At 36.7% G+C, this 21107-nt stretch overlaps 2 protein-coding genes across 3 annotated transcripts in view; both read left to right on the top strand.

Moving 5' to 3' along the window:
- Nucleotides 1-11467: 11467 nt before the first annotated feature.
- RPS9 (ribosomal protein S9) lies at nucleotides 11468-17165 on the top strand. 2 transcript variants are annotated; one of them, XM_083882059.1, is made up of 5 exons: nucleotides 11468-11542; nucleotides 11872-11973; nucleotides 12747-12869; nucleotides 14049-14235; nucleotides 16937-17165. In XM_083882059.1, exons 2-5 carry the CDS (start codon nucleotides 11877-11879, stop codon nucleotides 17112-17114), a joined length of 585 nt encoding a protein of 194 aa, XP_083738185.1. In that variant the 5' UTR covers nucleotides 11468-11542; nucleotides 11872-11876; the 3' UTR covers nucleotides 17115-17165. The 2 variants fall into 2 exon arrangements, with proteins under 2 accessions (XP_083738185.1, XP_083738186.1); XM_083882060.1 differs by lacking the exon at nucleotides 16937-17165 and adding an exon at nucleotides 16203-16314 and having other exon boundaries at nucleotides 11469-11542.
- Nucleotides 17166-19474: 2309 nt separating this feature from the next.
- POLD1 (DNA polymerase delta 1, catalytic subunit) overlaps nucleotides 19475-21107 on the top strand; it is a 40393-nt gene continuing 38760 nt past the window's right edge. The window contains exon 1 of the mRNA XM_083882117.1: nucleotides 19475-19498. The gene's annotated coding sequence lies outside the window, so the exon portion shown is untranslated. The remainder of the gene's footprint in view (nucleotides 19499-21107) is intronic.

The following is a 21107-nucleotide window of genomic DNA, read 5'->3' as shown; positions in this document are numbered from 1 at the left end:
ATGCCCCAAAAAATGCCCCAAAAAATTCCAGAAAAATTCCCCAAAAAATCCCAAAATATTCAAAAATAATTCCCAAAAATCCCCCCAAAAATCCCAAAAAATGCCCCAAAATCCCCCCAAAATCCCCCTAAATTTCCACAATTTTTCTAAAATTCCCAAATTTTCCCGAAATCCCCAAATTTTCCCAAAATTCCCCCAAAAATCCCCAAAATTTCCCCAAATTTCGTTCTGACCATCTGGCAATACTCCATGAGGAGCAGCAGGGGGCGCTCGCGGGACCCGCCCAGACACCGCAGCACGTTCGGGTGCCGGAGCCGCCTGGGGGCCAAAAATAAATAAAATATCATTAATTTTATACAAATTCCACCCAAAATCCAAACCAGGGACACCAAAATCCCCAAAATTCAGAAATTCTACACAAAATTCTGACCAAAATCCCCCAAATTCCACCCAAAATATCCGAATTTTCATCAAAATTCCATCAAAAATTACTCCAGGGACACCAAAAATTCCCAAAATTTCAGGAATTTTATCCGAATTTCGGCCAAAATCCAAATCAGGGGCATTGAATTAACCAAAATCTACAAATTCCACAAAAATTTCCGCCCAAAATATCCAAAATTCCACCCCAAAATTCTCAAATTTCAGACAAAATCAGCCCCAGGGACCCTGAAAATTCCCCAAAATTCCACAATTTTCATCTAAATTCCAGCCCAGGGATCACAAAATCCAAAAGTTCCCAAAATTTCACCCCAAACCCCCCAAATTTCACCAAATTCCACCCAAATTTCAGCTGAATTCCAACCCAGGGACACAAAATTCCACCCAAAATCCGCAAATTCCACCCAAAATTTCCCAAATTCCACCCAAATTTCAGCCAAAATCCCTCAATTCCAGTAAAATTCCACCCGAAATTGACTCAGAGACCCAAAAATTCCCAAATTTTCGGGAATTTCACCCAAAATTCCATGAATTTCACCCAATTTCCCCCCAAAATCCAAACCAGGGACATTGAATTAACCAAAATCTACAAATTCCACCCAAAATATCCCAAATTCCACCCAAATTCCGGTCAAATTCCAGACAAAATCCCCAAATTTCATCAAAATTCCATCAAAATTACTCCAGGGACACCAAAAATTCCCAAAATTTCACCCAAAATTTCATGAATTTCACCCAAATTCCACCCAAAATCCAAATCAGGGACACCAAATTCCTCAAAATTCACAAATTCTGCCCAAAATCTCCCAAATTCCACCCAAAATTCCCAAATTTCAGACAAAATTGACTCAGGGACCCCAAAAATGCCCAAAATTTCAGGAATTTCACCCAAATTCCAACCCAGGGACACCAAATTCCCCAAAATCCACAAATTCTACACAAAATTATTTTTTATTTGGGTTATTTTGTGCGGGGTTGTGTATTTGTGGGTATTTTGGGTTATTTTTAGGTTATTTTGGGCTATTTTTTGATACTTTGGGACATTTTTGGGTTATTTTGGGTTATTTTTGTGTTTTTGGTGTATTTTGGGTGGTTTTTTTTGGTATTTCGATATTTTGGGTTATTTGGGGCCAATTTTGGGTTAATTTTGGGTTATTTTTGGGGCATATTTGGGATTATTTTGGGGTGTTTTTGGGACATTTTGGGTTATTTTGGGATTATTTTGGGCCGTTTTGGGGACTTTTTGGGTTAATTTTGGGTGTTTTGGGACTTTTTTCATATTTTGGGGTAATTTTTGGCTGGATTTTGGATATTTTTGGGTTATTTTGGGGTATTTTTGGATGTTTTTTGGGTGGTTTTGGGTGGATTTTGGGCATTTTTGGGGCGTTTTTGGGGTTGTTTTGGGGTGATTTTGGGCATTTTGGGTTATTTTGGGGTGGTTTTAATATTTTTGGGTGTTTTAGGGCATTTTTTGGGGTATTTTGGGGTTATTTTGTGGGCGTTTTTGATATTTTTGGCCATTTTGGGGGCGTTTTTGGGTATTTTTGGGTATTTTTGGGGCATATCAAGGCATTTTTTGGGTGTTTTGGGGGGTTTTTTGTGCGGTTTTGGGTATTTTTGTGTGTTTTGGGGTATTTTTTGGGCATTTTTTTATATTTTTTGCTGGATTTTGGGTGTTTTGGGGTGTTTTTGGGGTGTTTTTGGGTGATTTTTGTCATTTTTTGGTGATTTTCTCTCACCTGTAAGGCTCGGCCTCCCTGAGGAAGCGGCTCCTCTCGGGGGTCGCGGCCCCCGCCCGGAGCTGCTTCACCACGACCTGGGCCGGGCCCGGGCCCCCCCTCAGCTCCCCCAGAATCACCTGGAAAAGTCAAAAAAAATAAAGAATTTAAATCAAAATTTATCCCAAAAAAATCCTGTTAAAAATTAAAAAAAAAATCCCCCCAAAATCAAAAAAAAATCCCATTAAAATCCAAAATATTCCCATTAAACCCCCCCCAAAATCACCTGGAAAACACCAAAAAAATCAAATTTCATCCCAAAATTAATCCCAAAAAATCTTGTTAAAAATAATAAAAAAAAAAAAAATCAAAAAATTCCCCCCAAAAAATCCCCCAAAATCGCATTAAAATAAAGAAAAAAATCCCATTTTAAAACCCCAAAATCCCCCAAAAAATTTTCCCAAAAATGACCTGGAAAAGCCCCCAAAAAAACAACATTAAAAAAATCCCAAAATTAAAAAAAAAACCCTTTAAAAAACCCCCAAAAAATCCCATTAAAAAAAAAAATCCGAAAATAAATCCAAAAATCCCCCCCTAAAATCACCTGGAAAACACCAAAAAAAATGCAAATTTTAACCCAAAATTAATCCCAAAAAAATCCTGTAAAAATTTTAAAAAAAAAAAAAAATCCCATTAAAATCCCATTAAATAATAAAAAAATCGCATTTTAAACCCCAAAAATCCCTCCCAAATTCCCCCAAATTCCAGGAAAACATAAAAAAAAACCAACCCAAAATTTCCCAAAAATTGACAAAAAAATTAAAAAAAAATTAAAAAAAAAATTCTCCAAAATTCCCAAAAAATCCCCAAAAAATTCCCCAAAAATCCAAAAAAAATCCCCAAAAAATTCCCAAAAAATCCCCCAAAATTCCCCCAAATCCCCTAAAATTCCAGGAAAACATAAAAAAAAAATTCCCCAAAATTTCCCAAGAAATTAAAAAAAAAAAAAATCCAAAAAATTTTAAAAAAATTCAAAAAAATTTCCGCAAAATCCAAAAAAATCCCCAAAAAGTCCCCAAAAAATCCCCAAAAAATTCCAAAAAAAATCCCCCAAAATTCCCCCAAATCCCCCAAATCCCCGAATAATCAAATAAATTCCCCAAAATTCCCAAAATTTCCCCAAATTTTCCCCAAATTTTCCCCAATTTTGGACCTTTCCAAACCAGGCGGTTCCGATTTCCTGCAGGAAATTCAGTTGTTGCCTCTGCAGCCCTGGGGGGGCTAAAACACCAAAATTCACAGTTTTCCACCCAAAATTCTGAATTTTCCACCCAAAATTTGAATTTTTTGACGCAAAATTTGAATTTTCCACCCCAAAATTCCCATTTTTGACCCAAAGTTCTGAATTTTTCACCCCAAAATTCCCATTTTTTGACCCAAAATCCACATTTTTTCACCCAAAATTCTGATTTTTTCCACCCCCCAAAAATACCAAAATTTTCCACCCCAAAATTCCCATTTTTTGGCTCAAAATTCTGAATTTTTCACCCAAAATCCAATTTTTTTCCTTTTTTTCTCCCCATTATTCCCCCCAAAAATCCCAATTTTTCCCCATTTTTTCCCATTTTTTTCTCTCTAAAATCCCATTTTTTCCCCATTTTCCCCCAAAATTCCCATTTTTTCCCCAAAATTCCCATTTTTCCCCATTTTCCCCTATTATTTTCCCCCCAAAATCCCAATTTTTTTCCTTCCTAAAAATCCCAATTTTTTCCCATTATTTTCCCCCCAAAAAATCCCATTTTTCCATATTTTTTCCCAAAAAAAATCCCGATTTTTCCCCATTTTTTTCACAAATTTTTCCCATTTTTTCCCCATTATTTCCCCCAAAAATCCCATTTCCCCCCCTTTTTTCCCCTTTTTTCCCCTTTTTCCCCATTTTTCCCCCATTTTTGCCCCCCAAAAATCCCAATTTTTTCCCATTTTTTCCCATTTATTCCCCATTTTTTCTGATTTTTTTTTCCCCCCAAAAATCCCATTTTTTTCCTCATTTCTCCCCCATTTTTCCCATTTTTTCTCCCAAAATTCCCATTTTCCCCTCCTAAAAATCCAATTTTTTCCCTGCTTTTTTTTTTACCCAAAAATCCCATTTTTTCTCCCCCATTTTTCCCCCAAATTCCCATTTTCCCCATTTTCCCCCATTTTTTTCCCCAAAATCCCATTTTCTCCCCATTTTTTGCAGTTTTTCCCACATTTTTCCCCCCCCCAAAATCCCAATTTTTCCCCATTTTTTCCCAGTTTTTCCCCATTTTCTCCCCTTTTTCCCCCCCAAAAATCCCTTTTTTCCCCCCATTTCTCCCCCTTTTTTCCCCATTTTTTCACCCAAAAATCCCAAATTTTCCCCATTTTTTCCCATTTTTTCCTCATTTTTTTCTCATTTTTTCCCCCAAAAATCCCATTTTTTCCCCCAAACCCCCATTTCCCCCGCCTAAAAATCCCAATTTTTTCCCTTTTTTTCTCCCAAAAATCCCATTTTTTCCCCATTTTTTTCTGACTTTTTTCTCCCAAAAAAATCCCAATTTTTCCCCCATTATTTCCCTCCAAAATCCTATTTTTTCCCTCCAAAATTTCAATTTTTTCCCATTTTTTCCTAATTTTTTCCTATTTTTTTCTCATTTTTTCCCCATTTTTTCACCCAAAAATCTCAATTTTTCCCCACATTTTTCCCTGGAAAATCCCATTTTTTCCCCCAAACCCCCATTTCCCCCATGTAAAAATCCCAATTTTTTTCCCTTTTTTTTTCTCCCAAAAAATCCCAATTTTCCCCCACTTTTTCCCAATTTTTCCCCATTTTTTCCTGATTTTTTCCCCCTAAAAATCCCATTTTTTTCCCCATTTCTCCCCCTTTTTTCCCCATTTTTTCCCCCAAAAAATCCCAATTTTCCCCCATTTTTTCCCTCCAAAATCCCAATTTTCCCCCATTTTTCCCCCCATTTTTTTCCCCATTTTCCCCACCGAAAAATCCCATTTTTTCCCTCAAAAAATCCCATTTTTTCCCCATTTTTTACCCCCCAAAATCCCATTTTTTCCCTTTTTTTTTCTCCCAACCCCCCATTTTTTCCCCCCAATCCCCCAAATCCCCAATTTTTACCCAATTTTTTCCCAATTTTTTTCCCATTTCCCCCCAATTTTTTCCCATTTTTTCCCCATTTTTCCCCATATTTTTTCCCCAAAAAACCCCAATTTTCCCCCAATTTTTCCCCCCCAAAATCCCAATTATTCCCCATTTTTTCCCCAAAAAAATCCCATTTTTTCCCTATTTTTCCCCATTTTCCCCCATTATTTCCCCCCCAAAAATCTAAATTTTTTCCCCATTTTTCCCCAATTTTTTTCCCATTTTTTTCTGATTTTTTCTCCCAAAAATCCTATTTTTCCCCCCCAAACCCCCATTTCCCCCCCAAAAAATCCCAAAATGTTCCCTTTTTTTTTCTCCCAAAAATCCCATTTTTTTCTGATTTTTTCCCCCCAAAAAATCCCAATTTCCCCCCATTTTTCCCCTCCTAAAAATCCCAATTTTTCCCCATTTTTTTCCCATTTTTCCCAATTTTCCCCACTTTTTTCTCATTTTTCCCCAAAAAATGCCATTTTTCCCCCCAAAACCCCCAATTTTTCCCCATTTCCCCCAATTTTCTCCCCCAAAAATCCCATTTTTTTCTGCCTTTTTTCCCCATTTTTTCACCCAAAAATCTCAATTTTCCCCATTTTTCCCAATTTTTCCCCTTTTTTCTCATTTTTTCTCCCCCAAACCCCCAATTTTCCCCCCAATTCCCCCAATTTTTTCCCATTTATTTTAAATTTCCCATTTTTTCCCCAATTTTTGTATTTTCCTGACCCGGCCTTGGCTCCAGGGGCACCACGAAAAGCTCCGGGGGCGGCGACGGCGACGGATCCTCTGCGGGGGCTGAAAACTCCCCCGAGTCCTCCTCGCCCTCGGGGTTCTCGAATTCCTGAAAAAGTTTGGGAGAAAATTCTGAATTTTTGGGAATTTTTGGGAATTTTTGGGGATTTTTTGGAAATTTTTTTGGATTTTTTTTGGATTTTTTTTGGATTTTTTTCTGAATTTTTTGGATTTTTTTTTTAATTTTTCAGAACTTTTGTCCTCCTCGGGGTTCTCAAATTCCTAAAAAAAAATTGGGGAAAAAATGGGAATTTTTGGGAATTTTTTGGAATTTTTTCTGATTTTTTTTTGGGGGTTTTTTTTAAAAAATTTTAAAAATTTTTTGGATTTTTTTTTTGATTTTTTTTCTGAATTTTTTAGAATTTTTCAGAATTTTTGTCCTCTTGGGGTTCTCGAATTCCTGAAAAGATTTTGGGGTGAATTTAGGGAATTTTGGGAAAATTGGGAATTTTTTTGGATTTTTTTGGATTTTTTTTTGATTTTTTTTTTTTAATTTTTTTGATTTTTGGTGATTTTTTGGTGATTTTTGGGGATTTTGGCTTGAACTCCCCCGAGTCCTCCTCGCCCTCGGGGTTCTCAAATTCCTGAAAAATTTGGGATGAAAAACCAAAAATTTGGGAAAAAATGGGATTTTTGGGGATTTTTTTCCGATTTTTTTTGGATTTTTTTTGAATTTTTTTTGAATTTTTTTTTGATTTTTGGGGGATTTTTTGGTGATTTTTTTTTTGGGAATTTTTGGGGGTGAAATTATTGGAATTTTTGTCCTCCTGGGGGTTCTCAAATTCCTAAAAAAAGTTTGGGGTGAAAAACAGAAAATTTGGGATTTTTTGGAATTTTTTTAGATTTTTTTGGAATTTTTTGGGGGTTTTTTGGATTTTTTTTTCTTTTTTTTTTATTTTTTGGGGGGCGATTTTTATGGGGCCAAATTTTGGGGTTTTTTGGGTTTTTTTGGGGCGAACTTTCACTTTTTTGGTTTTTTTGGGGTTGAATTTTCAGTTTTTTGGGTCAAATTTTCAGTTTTTGGGGCTTTTTGGGTCAAACTTTCATTTTTTGGGTTTTTTTGAGGGCGAATTTTGTGTTTTTTGGGGTTTTTTGGGTCGAACTTTCAGGTTTTTTTTTCAGAATTCTGAATTTTGGGTTTTTTTTGGGGTGAATTTTCAGGTTTTGAGTTTTTTTGGGGGGCAAATTTTGTGTTTTTTGGGGTTTTTTTGGGTGAATTTTCACTTTTTGGGTTATTTTGGGTCAAATTTTCAGGTTTTTGGGGTTTTTTGGGTCGAATTTTCATTTTTTGGGTCGAATTTTCTGCCTTTTGGGTTATTTTGGGTCAAATTTTCAGGTTTTGGGGTTTTTTTGGGTCAAACTTTCAGGTTTTTTTGTCAGAATTTTGAATTTTTGGGGTTTTTGGGGTGAATTTTCAGTTTTTGAGGTTTTCTGGGGTCAAATTTTGGGGTTTTTTGGGGCCAAATTTTGGTTTTTTTGGGGTTTTTTGGGGCGAACTTTCACTTGTTTGGTTTTTTTTGGGGCCAAATTTTGCTTTTTTTTGGTTTTTTTGGGCCAAATTTTCACTTTTTGGGTTTTTTTTGGGTCAAATTTTCATTTTTTGGGTCAAATTTTCAGTTTTGGGGTTTTTGGGGGGCAAATTTTCATTTTTTCCGGTTTTTAGGGCCAAATTTTGTGGGTTTTGGGTCGAATTTTCAGGTTTTTTGGGTTTTTTGAGTGGAATTTTCAGGGTTTTTTGTCAGAATTCTGAATTTTGGGGTTTTTGGGGGTGAATTTTGGGTCTCTTGGGGCAAATTTTCAGTTTTTGGGGCTTTCTGGGGTCAAATTTCGCGTTTTTATGGGGCCAAATTTTGGTTTTTTTGGGTTTTTTGGGCCGAATTTTCACTTTTTTTGGGTTTTTTGGGGTGAAATTTTTGGATTTTCGTGTTTTTTTGTGTTTTTGCTGACCTTGAAGCCCAGGTCCCGCTTGCAGCAGAGGCAGGTGAGCAGCAGGAGCACAAAGGCCACGAGCCCCGAACACGAGACCAGCAGAGTCACCCCCGGGGACGGGAACGGGGAACGGAGACCCGGCGGGGAGCCTGGAACGGGAGAGAAAAATGGGAAAAAATTAGGATTTTTTAGGGGAAAAAATGGGAAAAAATGGGGAAAAAACACAGGGAAAAAATGGGATTTTTTTTTGGGAAAAAATGGGATTTTTTTGGGGAAAAAATTGGATTTTTTTGGGGAAGAAATGGGGAAAAAATGGGAATTTTTTGGGGAAAAAATGGGATTTTTTGGGGGAAAAATGGGGGAAAAATGGGGAAAAAATGGGGGGAAAATGGGATTTTTTTTGAGGGAAAAAATGGGGGAAAATGGGGAAAAAATGGAGGAAAAATGGGGAAAAATGGGGGAAAAATGGAGAAACAAAAGGGAAAAAATACCCACCAATCAATACCCGATAACCGATAACCAATAGCCACCAATCAATAACCAATAACCAATACCCACCAATCTATAACCGATAACCAATACCCGCCAATCAATACCCAATAACCAATATCCAATACACAAAACCCAATACCCGCCAATCAATAACCAATAACCATTACCTGCCAATCAATATCCGATAACTAATACCCAATACCTGCCAATCAATAACCAATAACCAATACCCACCAATCAATACCCAATAATCAATAACTGATAACCAATCCCCGCCAATCAATACCCAATAACCAATACCCGCCAATCAATAACATATAACCACCAATCAATACCCAATAATCAATAACCGATAACCAATACCCGCCAATCAATAACCGATAACCAATACCCAATCCCCATCAATCAATACCCAATAACTGATAACCAGTACCCGCCAATCAATACCCGATAATCAATAACCAATCCCCACCAATCAATAACCAATACGCACCAATCAATACCCAATAAGCAATACCCAATACCCAATCCCCACCAATCAATACCCAATAACCGATAACCAGTACCCACCAATCAATACCCGATAATCAATCCCCGCCAATCAATAACCGATAACCAATACCCGCCAATCAATACCCAATAACCGATATCCACCAATCAATAACCAACAACCAATACCCAATAACTGATAACCAGTATCCGCCAATCGATAACCAATCAATAACCAATAATCAATAACCGATAATCAATAACCGATAATCAATAATCGATAATCGATAATCGATAACTCACCGCGGGCCGGGGGCGCCCCCAGCGCTCCGGGGGGTCCCATTGACGCCATGGCCGCCACCAGCAACGAGGGGCGGGGCCAAAAGGGGCGGGGCCAGGCCGGGAACAGCCAATCAGGGAGCGGGAAAAAAGGGCGGGAAGAAAAGGGGAGGAGCCAATCGGGGAGGGGGAAAAGGGGGCGGGACCAATAGGGGAGGGGCAAAGGGGGAAGCCCCGCCCACTTCATCCCCAGGCCCCGCCCCCTTTGGGGAGGGGTCAATGGGGGAGCCGCGGGGGGGGAGGGGAGGGAAGGGGCATTTTGGGGGAAAATTGGGGGAAATTGGGACAAAAAAGGGGAAAAAAAAGGGGAAAAAAAGGGAATTAAAGGGGGAAAATTGGGGAAAAATTGGGGAAAAAAAGGGGAAAAAAAGGAGGAAAAAAAGGGAATTAAAGGGGGAGAAATTGGGGAAAATTTGGGGAAAAAAAGGAGAAAAAAAGGGGATTAAAGAGGGGAAAATTGAGGAAAAAATGGGAAAAAAAGGAGGGAAAAATGGGATTAAAGGGAGGAAAATTGGGGAAAATTTGGGGGAAAAAGGAGGGAAAAAAGGGAATTAAAGAGGGGAAAAATTGGGGTAAAAAGGGGGAAAATGGGAATTAAAGAAAGGGAATTAAAAGGGGGGAAAATGAAGGGAAAAAAGGGAATTAAAAGGAAGAAATTGGGACAAAAAGGGGAATTTAAGGGGGAGATAATTGGGGAAAAATCGGGAAAAATGGAATTAAAGGGGAGGGAAATGAGGGGGAAAAATTGGGATTAAAAAGAGGGAAGAAAAGGGATTTAACGGGAGGAGAAAAGAGGGGGAAAAGAAAAGGAAATAAGGAAAAAAGGAGGGGAAAAAAAAGGGGAAAAATGAGGGAAAAATAGAGAAAAAAAAGGAGGGAAAAATGGGGAAATAAAGATGGAAAAATGGGGAAAAAAACAGGGAAAAACAAGGGAAAAAAGGAGGGAAAAATGGGGGGAAATGGAGGAAAAATAGAGAAAAAATGAGGGAAAAATGGGGAAAAAAGGAGAGAAAAATAAGGAAAAATGAGGGAAAAATAGGGGAAAAAATGAGGAAAAAAATAGGAAAAAAAAAGGAGGAGAAAACGGAGATTTAAAGGGAGAAAGGAGGAAAAATGGAGGAAAAAAGGGAATAAAAAAGGAGGAGAAACAAGGAAAGAAAAGGAATAAAAAATTAAGGAAAAACAAACCCTCCAGAAATTCCAGGCGGGGTTTTAATAAAAGGAAGAAATTTTTAGATGAAAAATAAAATATTAATTTAATAAAATAATAATAAAAATAAATAAAAAAAAGAGGAAAACCTGATGGAAGGGAAGGGGGGTTAAGGGGAGGGGGGGACAAAGAAAAGGAACAAAAAAAAGGGAAAAAAAGGGGAGGGGGCGGCACCCAAAGGTGGGGGGGGTCCCGGGGGGGTCTCGGGGTGCGGAGGCGGCCGAGGCGTCGCTGTCGCGACCGATCGCGACCGACAACGACCCCCCCCAACCCCCCGAGCCCCCCCCCCGCTTTTCCCTGTCAATGGTCCCGCCCAAACGGGAGCCGCCGCTGATTGGCTGAGGGAGGTGTCAATCAAATTCGCGCCAAAAAAGGGGCGGGGCGTTCCTTGAGGTTGTCATGGTAACCAAAGGATGGAGAATTGGGGATTTTTTTTTTAAAAGGAATTTTTTTTGGGAGGGTTTGAAAGGAATTTTTTTAGGAATTTTTGGGAGGTTGTGTTGGTGTTTTTTGGTGGGTTTTTTTTGGTTTTTTTTTTTAATTTGAGGGGGGTTTTAAAGGGAATTTCTAACGGGAATTTTGGAGGATTATAGGATATATATCGGATATATAACCACCTCCACCCCCGATATATCTGAGGATAACACTGGACAGACTTTAGTAAAAAAAAAAAAGAAGTAAAAACCTTTAAATATCGGAGAAAATCACCTCAAATTCTACGAAATCTTTCCAAAATCTCCCCCTTGGAGGACACGGCGCTCCTCCCCTCCCTCAGGCAAACATGGCGGCGCCTTCGCCTCATCTCTATGATCCTCTCGCCCCGCCCTCCTATTGGTCGACACCGCCCTCTCTGCGCGCTCTGATTGGTTAATAGGTAAAAAGTAGGCGTGGCTTCACCCAGCGGGGTATATAAAGCGGTGCTGGAGGCCGCGTTTCCCTTTCCGTGCCCGCGAAAGCGGCGGAACTGAGGTGAGGCCGCGCTCGCTCCCGCTAATTAAAAATTCCTCCACAATTCCTTTCTGCCGCTGCTCGATCTTCCTCGGTGCTTTATCGGGATTTACCGGGAGAGGCGAGGTGGCTTTAAAGCGGAATTAAAAGCTCAAAGAGGCGTTTGAGGCCTTTAAAAGGTTCTGAGGGGGAGGAAATGGCGGGAATGGCGCCCCCTGGCGGGCGGGCAAAACGCGCATGCGCAGAGCGCGCCATGTGCTTAGGCCGCTTTAAAATTATTTTAAAATTTTTAAATATTTTTTGGGAGTTTTTAAAGCTTGTAAAATATCGCGATTTGTGTTTTTTTTTAGTCGCGATGCCCGTGGCGAGGAGTTGGGTTTGTCGTAAAACTTACGTGACTCCCCGGAGACCCTTCGAGAAATCCCGGCTCGACCAGGAGTTAAAACTCATCGGTAAAAATTCAATTTTTTTGATATTTGTGAGGGAGAAATAGTTTTGTTTGGGGGTAAAAAAGGGATTTGGGGGTAAAATGGGTTTTAAAGGGGTTTGGGGGGAATAAGTTGGATTTTTGGAGGGTTTGGGTGGGAAAAAATAGATTTTGACGGTGAAAATAAGGAACATTCACATTTTAAAGGGAAAAAAAAATTAAATTTCAGGTAGAAAAACCACAAAATTTTAACAGGGAAAATTTGATTTTTCTGAGGCAAAAATCTGATTTTTCTGAAGGAAAAATATTGAATTTTCCGAGAGAAAAATCTGATTTTTCTGAGGGAAAAATTTGACTTTTCTGAGGAAAAAAATCTGGTTTTTCAGAGGGAAAAAATTTGATTTTTCTGAGGTAAAAAATCTGATCTTTTTAAGGGAAAAATATTGAATTTTCTGAGGGAAAAATTTGGTTTTTCTGAGGGAAAAAAATTGACTTTTCTATGGGAAAAAATTTGACTTTTCTGAGGCGAAAAAGTTTAAATTTTCTGAAGGAAAAATTAGATTTTTCTGAGGCAAAAAATTTGATTTTTCTGAGGCAAAAAAGTGATTTTTCTGAGGCAAAAAAAAATCTGAATTTTATGAGGGAAAATTTTAATTCTTCCCTCAGAAAAATTGAATTTTTTTTCAAAAAATAAAATTTTTTTTGCAAAAATTCAATTTTTTTTTTGTAAAAAATCAAATCTTTGTTGAAAAAAAAGCTTTTAAAATGTTGTAAAATGTATTTTTTTATTATTTTTAGGTGAATATGGGCTGAGGAACAAGAGGGAGGTTTGGAGGGTGAAGTTCACTCTGGCCAAGATCAGGAAAGCGGCGCGGGAGCTGCTCACGCTCGATGAGAAGGACCCAAAACGCCTCTTTGAGGGTCAGTTTGGCACCAAAAATTCTAATTTTTTAACCCAAATTTCCTTCCTTGACATCCCATAATTTTTCCTGATTTTCCCTGAATTTTTCTGATTTTTTTTTCTGATTTTTTTTCTGATTTTTTTTACATTTTTTAAAATTTTTTTTGGATTTTTTTTAAATTTTTTTTTTTAATTTTTATTTTCTTTTTTAAATTTATTTTTTTCTTTTTCCATTCCCTTTTTTCCCTGGATTTTTTTGTCTTCTATTTCCTTTTTTTTCCCTTTTTTTTCTTCTCTTTTTCCTCTTTTTCCCTCCATTTTTTCTCCTTTTTTTTTTTTCATTTTTTCACCATTTTTTAAAATTTTCTCCTTTCCCCTTCACCCCAAAACCCCCCAAATTTTCCCAAAACCCCCCTAAAATTTCCTCATTTTTTCCTTTTTAATCCCCTTTTTTATTCCCCTTTATTTTCCCTCTTATTTCTTAATTTTCTTCCCATTTTCTCCCATTTTAAAATTTTTTTCCTCATTTTTTCTCTATTTTTTTCCCATTTTCCCCATTTTTTTATTTTTCCCTCTTTTCCTCCCATTTTTCCCCCTTTTTTTTACTTTTTCCCCCATTTTTTCCCCATTTTTCCCCTTTTTTATTTTTTCCCCATTTTTTTCCCCATTTTTTTTATTTTTTCCCCATTTTTATTTTTTCCCTTTTTTTCCCCTTTTTTCCCCATTTTTTCCTTATTTTCCCCCTTTTTTATTTTTTCCCATTTTTTCCCCATTTCTTTTATTTTTCCCCATTTTTTCCCCAATTTTTAAAATTTTTTTCCCTTTTTTTTCCTCCATTTTTTTTCATTTTTTTTATTTTTCCCCATTTTTTTTTCCATTTTTTTTATTTTTTCCCCATTTTTTCCCCATTTTTTTCCCCATTTTCCCCTTTTTTATTTTTTCCCATTTTTTCCCCATTTTTCCTCTATTTTTTAATTTTTCCCCATTTTATTTCTTCCCCATTTTTCTCCCATTTTTTTATTTTTTCCCCATTTTTTCCCCCTTTTTTCCCCATTTTTTTAATTTTTTCCCCAATTTTTTTTTCCCCATTTTTTCCCCATTTTTTTTTTTATTTTTCCTTCTCCCCTTCACCCCAAAACCCCCCAAATTTCCCCAAAACCCCCTAAATTTCCCCCAAAAACTTTTCAAATCCTTTTCAGGCAACGCCCTCCTTCGCCGCCTGGTCCGGATCGGGGTTTTGGACGAAGGAAAAATGAAACTCGATTACATTTTGGGTTTAAAAATCGAAGATTTCCTGGAGAGGAGACTCCAAACTCAGGTTTTCAAACTGGGATTGGCCAAATCCATCCACCACGCCCGAGTTCTGATCCGGCAGCGCCACATCCGGTGGGTTAAAGAGGAAAAAAATCCCAAATTTTGGGTGAAAAAATAAAGATTTTTGGGAAAAAAATAATCAAAATAAAATTGAGGTCGGCAAGTGTCACTGCGGCCCCGCCGTACACCTTGCGAAGGGAGAGCCAGGATGGGAAAAAAAGCAGGTAAAAATTGAAAATAAATTAAATTTTAAATTTTTGGGATGACTTGGGGGTTTGTATCAAGAAATTTTGGGGTTAAATCCAAAAATTTTGGGATTTTTCCTGAATTTTTGTTGATTTTTTTTTGGCCGATTTTTGATTCAACATTAAAAGTTTAACAATCGAAATTTTTAAAGGTTTGGTTCCCAAAAACCCTCAAAATTTCCAGGTTTTTGGGATGGTTTTGGGGTCAGAATTTAAAATTTTGGAGTTTAATCCCAAAATTTTGGGATTTTTCCCGAATTTTTTGTCATTTTCCCACAAAATTTTGCACCGAAAATTCAAAGTTTAAAAATCAATTTTTTGGGGTTTTGTCCTCCAAAAAAACCTCAAATTTTCCAGGTTTTTGGGATGGTTTTGGGGTCAGAATTAGGAAATTTTGGGGTTAAATCCCAAATTTTTGGGATTTTTCCGGAATTTTTTCTCATTTTCCTGAAAAGATTTAAATTTCCTGAAATAATTTGAACTTAAGAGCTAAAAAGTCAAATTTTTTAGGGTTTTGCCCCCCAAAACCACCCAAATTTTCAAGAGTTCTGGATTTTTTTTAAGGTTTTGGGGTTCTGGATCCTGAAATTTTGAGGTTAAATCCCAAAATTTTGGGATTTTTCTTGAATTTTTTACTGTTTTTCCCATCAATTTTCGTGGTGATCTTTAAAATTCGTAAGTCAAATTTTTAAAGGTTTTGTCCTCAAGAAAAAAACCCCAAATTCCCAAAGTTTTAAACATTTTTTGATTGTTTGGGGGGTTCTTAATTGTGAAATTTTGGGGTTAAATCCCAATTTTTTTTTTGATTTTTCCCGAATTTTTTATCAATTTTCCTGCCAAATTTCCCAGTGACACACAAAGCTCTTTTCCCAAAAATTTTCCCTCTCTTAATTTAATTTTTCATCTGCAAAGTTGTCCCAAAATCACCCAAAAATTACGATTTTAGTGCCAAAAATGGCGATTTTAGTGCAGAAAACACCAAATTTCTGAATTTTTACTACTAAATTTTGGTAAAACTTCCTGAATTTTTGGGATTTTCTTTCCCAGATATTTTCCACTCTTAATTCTCATTTTTCATCTCAAAATCTCCCCAGAAAACCATGATTTTAACACCAAAAATTCCAATTTTAGCCCCGAAATTCGCGACTTTTGCCAAAAAATTCCAATTTTTTTGCTGTAAAAACCCCAAATTTTGGGAAAACTTCCTGAATTTTTGGAATTATCTTTCCAAGACCTTTTCCACTCTTAAATCTCATTTTTAAACTCAAAAACCCTTCAGAAAACCACGATTTTAGAGCCCAAAGTTGCGATTTTTGTTCCGAAAAAGGCGACTTTTGACAAAAAATTCCAAATTTTTTGCCATAAAAACCCAAATTTTTGGGAAAACTTCCTGAATTTTTAAAATTTTCTTTCCAAGATCTTTTCAACTCTTAAATCTCATTTTTAAACTCAAAATCTTCTCAGAAAATGGTGATTTTGGTGCCCGAAATTGCGATTTTAACCCCGAAAATTGCGATTTTTGTCTAAAAATCGCAATTTTTTTGCTGTAAAAAACCACAAATTTTGGAAAAACTTCCTGAATTTTGGTAAATTTCCTACTGAGCCATTTTCCCCTTTTAAATTTCATTTTTCAGCTCAAAAAACCTTCAGAAAGCCACGATTTTAGTGCCCAAAGTTGTGATTTTTGTGCCGTAAATCGCGATTTTTACCAAAAAAATTGATTTTTATGCCATAAAACGGTCAAATTTTAACCTTTTTTCTCCGGGTTTTTTTTTAAATTTTAAAAATTTCCAGTGTGAGGAAGCAGGTTGTGAACATCCCGTCGTTCATCGTCCGCCTGGACTCCCAAAAATCCCTTTTCTTCTCAAAACCCACCATTTTTACGCTGTAAAATCTCAAATTTTGGGATTTTAACTCCAAAATTTTGGGAAAACTTCCTGAATTTTTGGAATTATCTTTCCCAGATATTTTCCACTCCTAAATCTTATTTTTCATCCTCAAACCTCCCCCAAAACCTGCAATTTTAGTTCCAAAAATGGTGATTTTTGTGCTGAAAATGGCGATTTTCGCCAAAAAATTCCAATTTTTTTGCCGTAAAAACCCCAAATTTTGGGAAAACTTCCTGAATTTTTGGATTTTTCTTTCCAAGACCTTTTCCACTCATAAACCTCACTTCTAAACTGAAAAGCTCCTCAAAAAAAATACGATTTTAGTGCTCAAAATTGCAATTTTTGTTCCAAAAATGGCGATTTTAGCGCCGAAAAAGCCAAATTTTGCAATTTTCACTCCAAAATTTTGCAAAAATTTTCCGAGTTTTGGGGATTCTTTTTCCTACACAATTTTCTCTCTTAAATGTTATTTTTCATCTCAAATCCTTCTTAAAAAACCACAATTTTAATGCAAAAAAATGACGATTTTAGTGCCGAAAATCGCGATTTTTGCCAAAAAAAATTCCAAATTTTGCTGTAAAACGGTCAAATTTTAACCTTTTTTCTTCGGGTTTTTTTTGGAAAATGTCAAAATTTTAGTGTGAGGAAGCAGGTCGTGAACATCCCGTCGTTCATCGTCCGCCTGGACTCCCAAAAACACATCGACTTCTCCCTGCGTTCCCCGTACGGCGGCGGCCGCCCCGGGAGGGTCAAGAGGAAAAACGCCAAAAAGGGCCAAGGAGGAGCCGGGGGAGGGGAGGATGAGGAGGAGGATTAAAGAAAAAACTACAAATTTGGAGGATTTAAAAAAATATTGTGAGTTTTGGGTGGTTTGGGAAAAAAATTTGGGGTTAAAAATGGGGAGTTTTGGGGTTGAAAGGGTTAAAAATGGGAATTTTTTGGGGCATTAAAAGGAGATTTTTTAAAGGAATTCGGGAAATTATTTTGGATTTTTGGGGATTTGGGAAGTTTTATGAGGATTTGGGGTTTTTTGGGATTTTTTGGGTTTTTTTTGGGGATTTTGGGGAATTATGAGTTAAAAATGGGACTTTTGGGGGTTAAAGGGTTAAAAATAAGAATTTTTAAAGCATTTAAAAAAGATTTTTAAGGGAATTTGGGATTTTTTTATTTTATTTTATGGGATTTATGGAGTTTTAAGAGAATTTGAGGAAGTTTTAGGAGAAATTTGGGAATTTTTTAAGATTTTGGGGGAATTTTGGGGATTAAAGGGTTAAAAATGGGGAATTTTTGTCCCCAAGGAGGAGCCAGGGGAGGGGAGGATGAGGAGGAGGATTAAAGAATAAAAATCGAAAATTGGGGGATTTTTAAAAAAAAATGGTGAGTTTGGGAAAAAAATTTGGGGGCAAATCGGTGGAATTTTTTGGTGTTTAAAGGGTTAAAAAATGGGAATTTTTGGGGTTTTGAAGGTGAAAAAATGAATTTTTTTTTGTGGTAAAAGAGGATTTTTGGGGAATTTAAAAAGATTTAGAGGATTTTAGAAAAATTAGGAAGTTTTAGGAAAATTTGGGATTTTTTGGGGTTTTTTTGGGGATTTTTGGAAATTTTTGGATTAAAAATGGGATTTTTGGGGTTTAAAGGGTTAAAAATGGGGAATTTTTGTCCCCAAGGAGGAGCCGGGGGAGGGGAGGATGAGGAGGAGGATTAAAGAATAAAAATCTAAAATTTGGAGGATTTAAAAAAAAAAAAGTGAGTTTTGGGGTGGTTTGGGAAAAAAATTTGGGGTTAAAAATGGGGAGTTTTGGGGTGGAAGGGGTTAAAATATGAAATTTTTTTTCAGGGTTTAAAGGGTTAAAATTATGGATTTTTGGGGTTTAAAAGGAGATTGTTAAAGGAATTTGGGAAATTATTTTGTTTTTTTGGATATTTGGGAAGTTTTATAAGGATTTGGGGTTTTTTGGGATTTTTTAGGGGGATTTTTTGGGGGATTTTTGGAAATTTTGGGGTTAAAAATGGGATTTTTGAGGGTTAAAAATGAGAATTTTTAAAGCATTTAAAAAAGATTTTTAAAGACATTTGGGATTTTTTTTATTTTATGGGATTTGAGGAGTTTTAAGAGGATTTGGGGAAGTTTTAGGAAAAATTTGGGAATTTTTTGGAATTTTCAAAGGCAGTTTTAGGGTTGAAAGGGTTAAAAACAGGAATTTTTGGGGGGGTTTAAATATAATTTTTTAAAATTTTGGAGTGATTTTTAAAGATTTTAGTAGGATTTGGAAAGCTTTGGGTGAATTTGGGGAATTTTAGGACAATTTTAAAGTTTCTTAGGAGTTTTTAGCAAAATTTTCCAGGATTTTGTGAAGATTTGAAGGATTAAAAAATTAAAATTTTTATCCTGAAACCCTGAGAATAAACCCATCCCCAAAGGTGATTTTGGGTCAATTCAGGGACTTTTTTTGGGGAATTTTGGGGGAATTTTTTGAAAATTTGGGGGAATTTTTTGTAATCTGGGGATTTTTGGGGCAAAATTTTGGGGAATTTTGGGAATTTTTTGGGATTTGGGGCCCCCCGTGATGGCAGCACTGGGCTCTGACCCCCCCTGAAGGATTCCTGTGCCCCTTCCCCATCGGGGAGGGTCTGAGGGGGCCCCAAAAAATCAAATTTTTAAAAATTTTAAACCATTTTTTATGTAAAACTAAACCCATTTTTATTGCCTTTTCAGGTGATGCCCCCTGAAATTTGAAGAGGAAGAAAATCCTCATAATAAAAATTAAAAATTAAATTTAAAAAACTCTCTTTTAAGTGTTTTTTTTGCGGGAAATTTGGGAATTTTTGGGAATTTTATCCCAAATTTTAAAAGGGGGAGGTAAAAACTACTCCCAAGATGGCGGCGGACAAGGAAACTTCCGGTTTCCTTCTCAACATGGCCGCGCCCCTTTGGGGCACTTCCGGTGAACTCAAAATGGCGGCGCCCATGAAACTACAATTCCTTCTCAACGCTGACACTTCCGGTTTGCCTTCCCAATATGGCGGCGCCTATAGGGCGGATTGAACGTACGGAAAATGGCGGCGCCTATTAAAGACCATTGAGTGTACGGAATATGGCGGCGCCCGCAAACCGGAAACAGCGAGTGACGTCAATGCAAACCGACCAATCAGAGGGCACCTCCGGGGCGGGCTCGCTGTTGGCGGGAGATCCTCAGCGAGGTGAGGGCGGCCGGGAGTTTCCTGAAGGAAAATTTAGGGAATTTTTAGGTTTTTTTGTGGGAATCTTGGGGTTTTATAAATTTTTCGGGAAGTTTAATGATGTTTCGAGGGATTTCCGCGGAGTTTTTGAGGAGATTTTAGGGGAAAATGAGGGAAAAGGAGGCGGCGCGGGAACCGTGAGGGGAAGGGGGGGAATCTGAGGGGATTTGCGTTCTCTGAGGCGATTTTGGGGTTACTGAGGAGATTCCGGGGTTTTTAAGGATGTTTTGGGGTCCCTGAGGGGATTTTTGAGGTTTTTGAGAAGATTTTGGGGGTTTCTGAGAAAATTTTGGCGTCCCTGAGGGGATTTTGGGGTTTCTGAGGAGATTTTTGTGTTTCTGAGGCGATTTTGGGGTCTCTGAGGAGGTTTTGAGGTTTTTGAGGAGATTTTGGGGTCTCTGAGGGGATTTTGGGATCGCAAAGGGAGTTTTGAGGGTTTTGAGAGGATTTTGAGGTCTCGGAAGGGATTTTGGGGTTTTTTTAGGTGTTTTTTGGGTTCTCTGAGGAGATTTTGACGTTTCTGAGGAGATTTTGGGGTTTCTGGGGAGATTTTTTGGTTTCTGAGGAGATTTTTTGGTTTCTGAGGAGATTTTGGGGTTTCTGAGGAGATTTTGGGGTTTTTTTGAGGCGATTTTGGGGTTTTTTTTAGGTGGTTTTGGGATCCCTGAAGGGATTTTGGGGTCATTGAGGAGATTTTGGGGGTAAAATTTGTAAATTTTGGGGTTTTTTTGGTGGATTGAGAGGGAAATTTGGGAATTTTAGGAGGTTTTGAGGAGAATTTTGGGATTTTTAGGTGGATTTTGGGGGGAAAATGGAGAATTTTGAGGAAGATTTGAGGGATTTTAGGGGAATTTGGGGGGAAATTTGAGAATTTTGAGGGAAAAAAATTGGGATTTTGAGAATTATTTGAGGGATTTTGGTGAGAAATTGGAGAAATTTGAGGAGAAAATTTAGGATATTTGGGATTTTGAGAGGAAAATTTGAGATTTTGAGAGAAAAATTTGAGATTTTGAGGGGAAAATTGGAGGATTTTGAGGGAAATTTTAGGAATTTCGAGATTATTTGGTGGAAAATTGCAGAATTTTGAGGTGAAAATTTGTGAAATTTGACATTTTGAGAAATATTAAGTGAAAATCAAAGAATTTTCGGGGAGAAATTTCAGGATTTTTACAGACAAATTTCATAAAGAGATTTTTGACTAAAATTTGAGACAATTTTAACGGAATTTTGAGCGGTTTTAGGCAAAATTTGTTGCAAAATCACTAAATTTTAACAGGAAAAATTCACGATTTTGACGCAAATTTATAAATCTGAATGTATAAGTATTTAAATATATATTATGTAATAATAATTAATATTGTTTAATTATTATTATATAATAATATATATTTAATTATTATATATAGAATATTTATTTATTTATGTATTTATGTATCTATAATTATTCTATATTTATTATATATTTATATATATTATTTTTATAGTTATGTTTAATATATATTTAACTATTATGTATTATAATATATATTTAAATATTATATTACAGTATTTGTTATAATATATGATACAT

The sequence above is a fragment of the Zosterops lateralis genome (genome assembly GCF_965231275.1).
Source record: "Zosterops lateralis genome assembly, chromosome: 37".
Taxonomy (NCBI): Eukaryota; Metazoa; Chordata; class Aves; order Passeriformes; family Zosteropidae; genus Zosterops; species Zosterops lateralis.
The sequence above is the reverse complement of the archived record's forward strand: the minus strand, read 5'-3'. Positions and strand labels throughout refer to the sequence as shown.

Excerpts from the sequence above, each read along its gene's own strand:
- RPS9 (XM_083882059.1), top strand. The coding sequence starts at position 11,877 with ATGCCCGTGGCGAGGAGTTGGGTTTGTCGTAAAACTTACGTGACTCCC. Across the intron at positions 11,974-12,746 it reads CCAGGAGTTAAAACTCATCG|GTGAATATGGGCTGAGGAAC; the intron begins GTAAAAATTCAA and ends TATTATTTTTAG. Across the intron at positions 14,236-16,936 it reads ATCCGGCAGCGCCACATCCG|TGTGAGGAAGCAGGTCGTGA; the intron begins GTGGGTTAAAGA and ends TCAAAATTTTAG.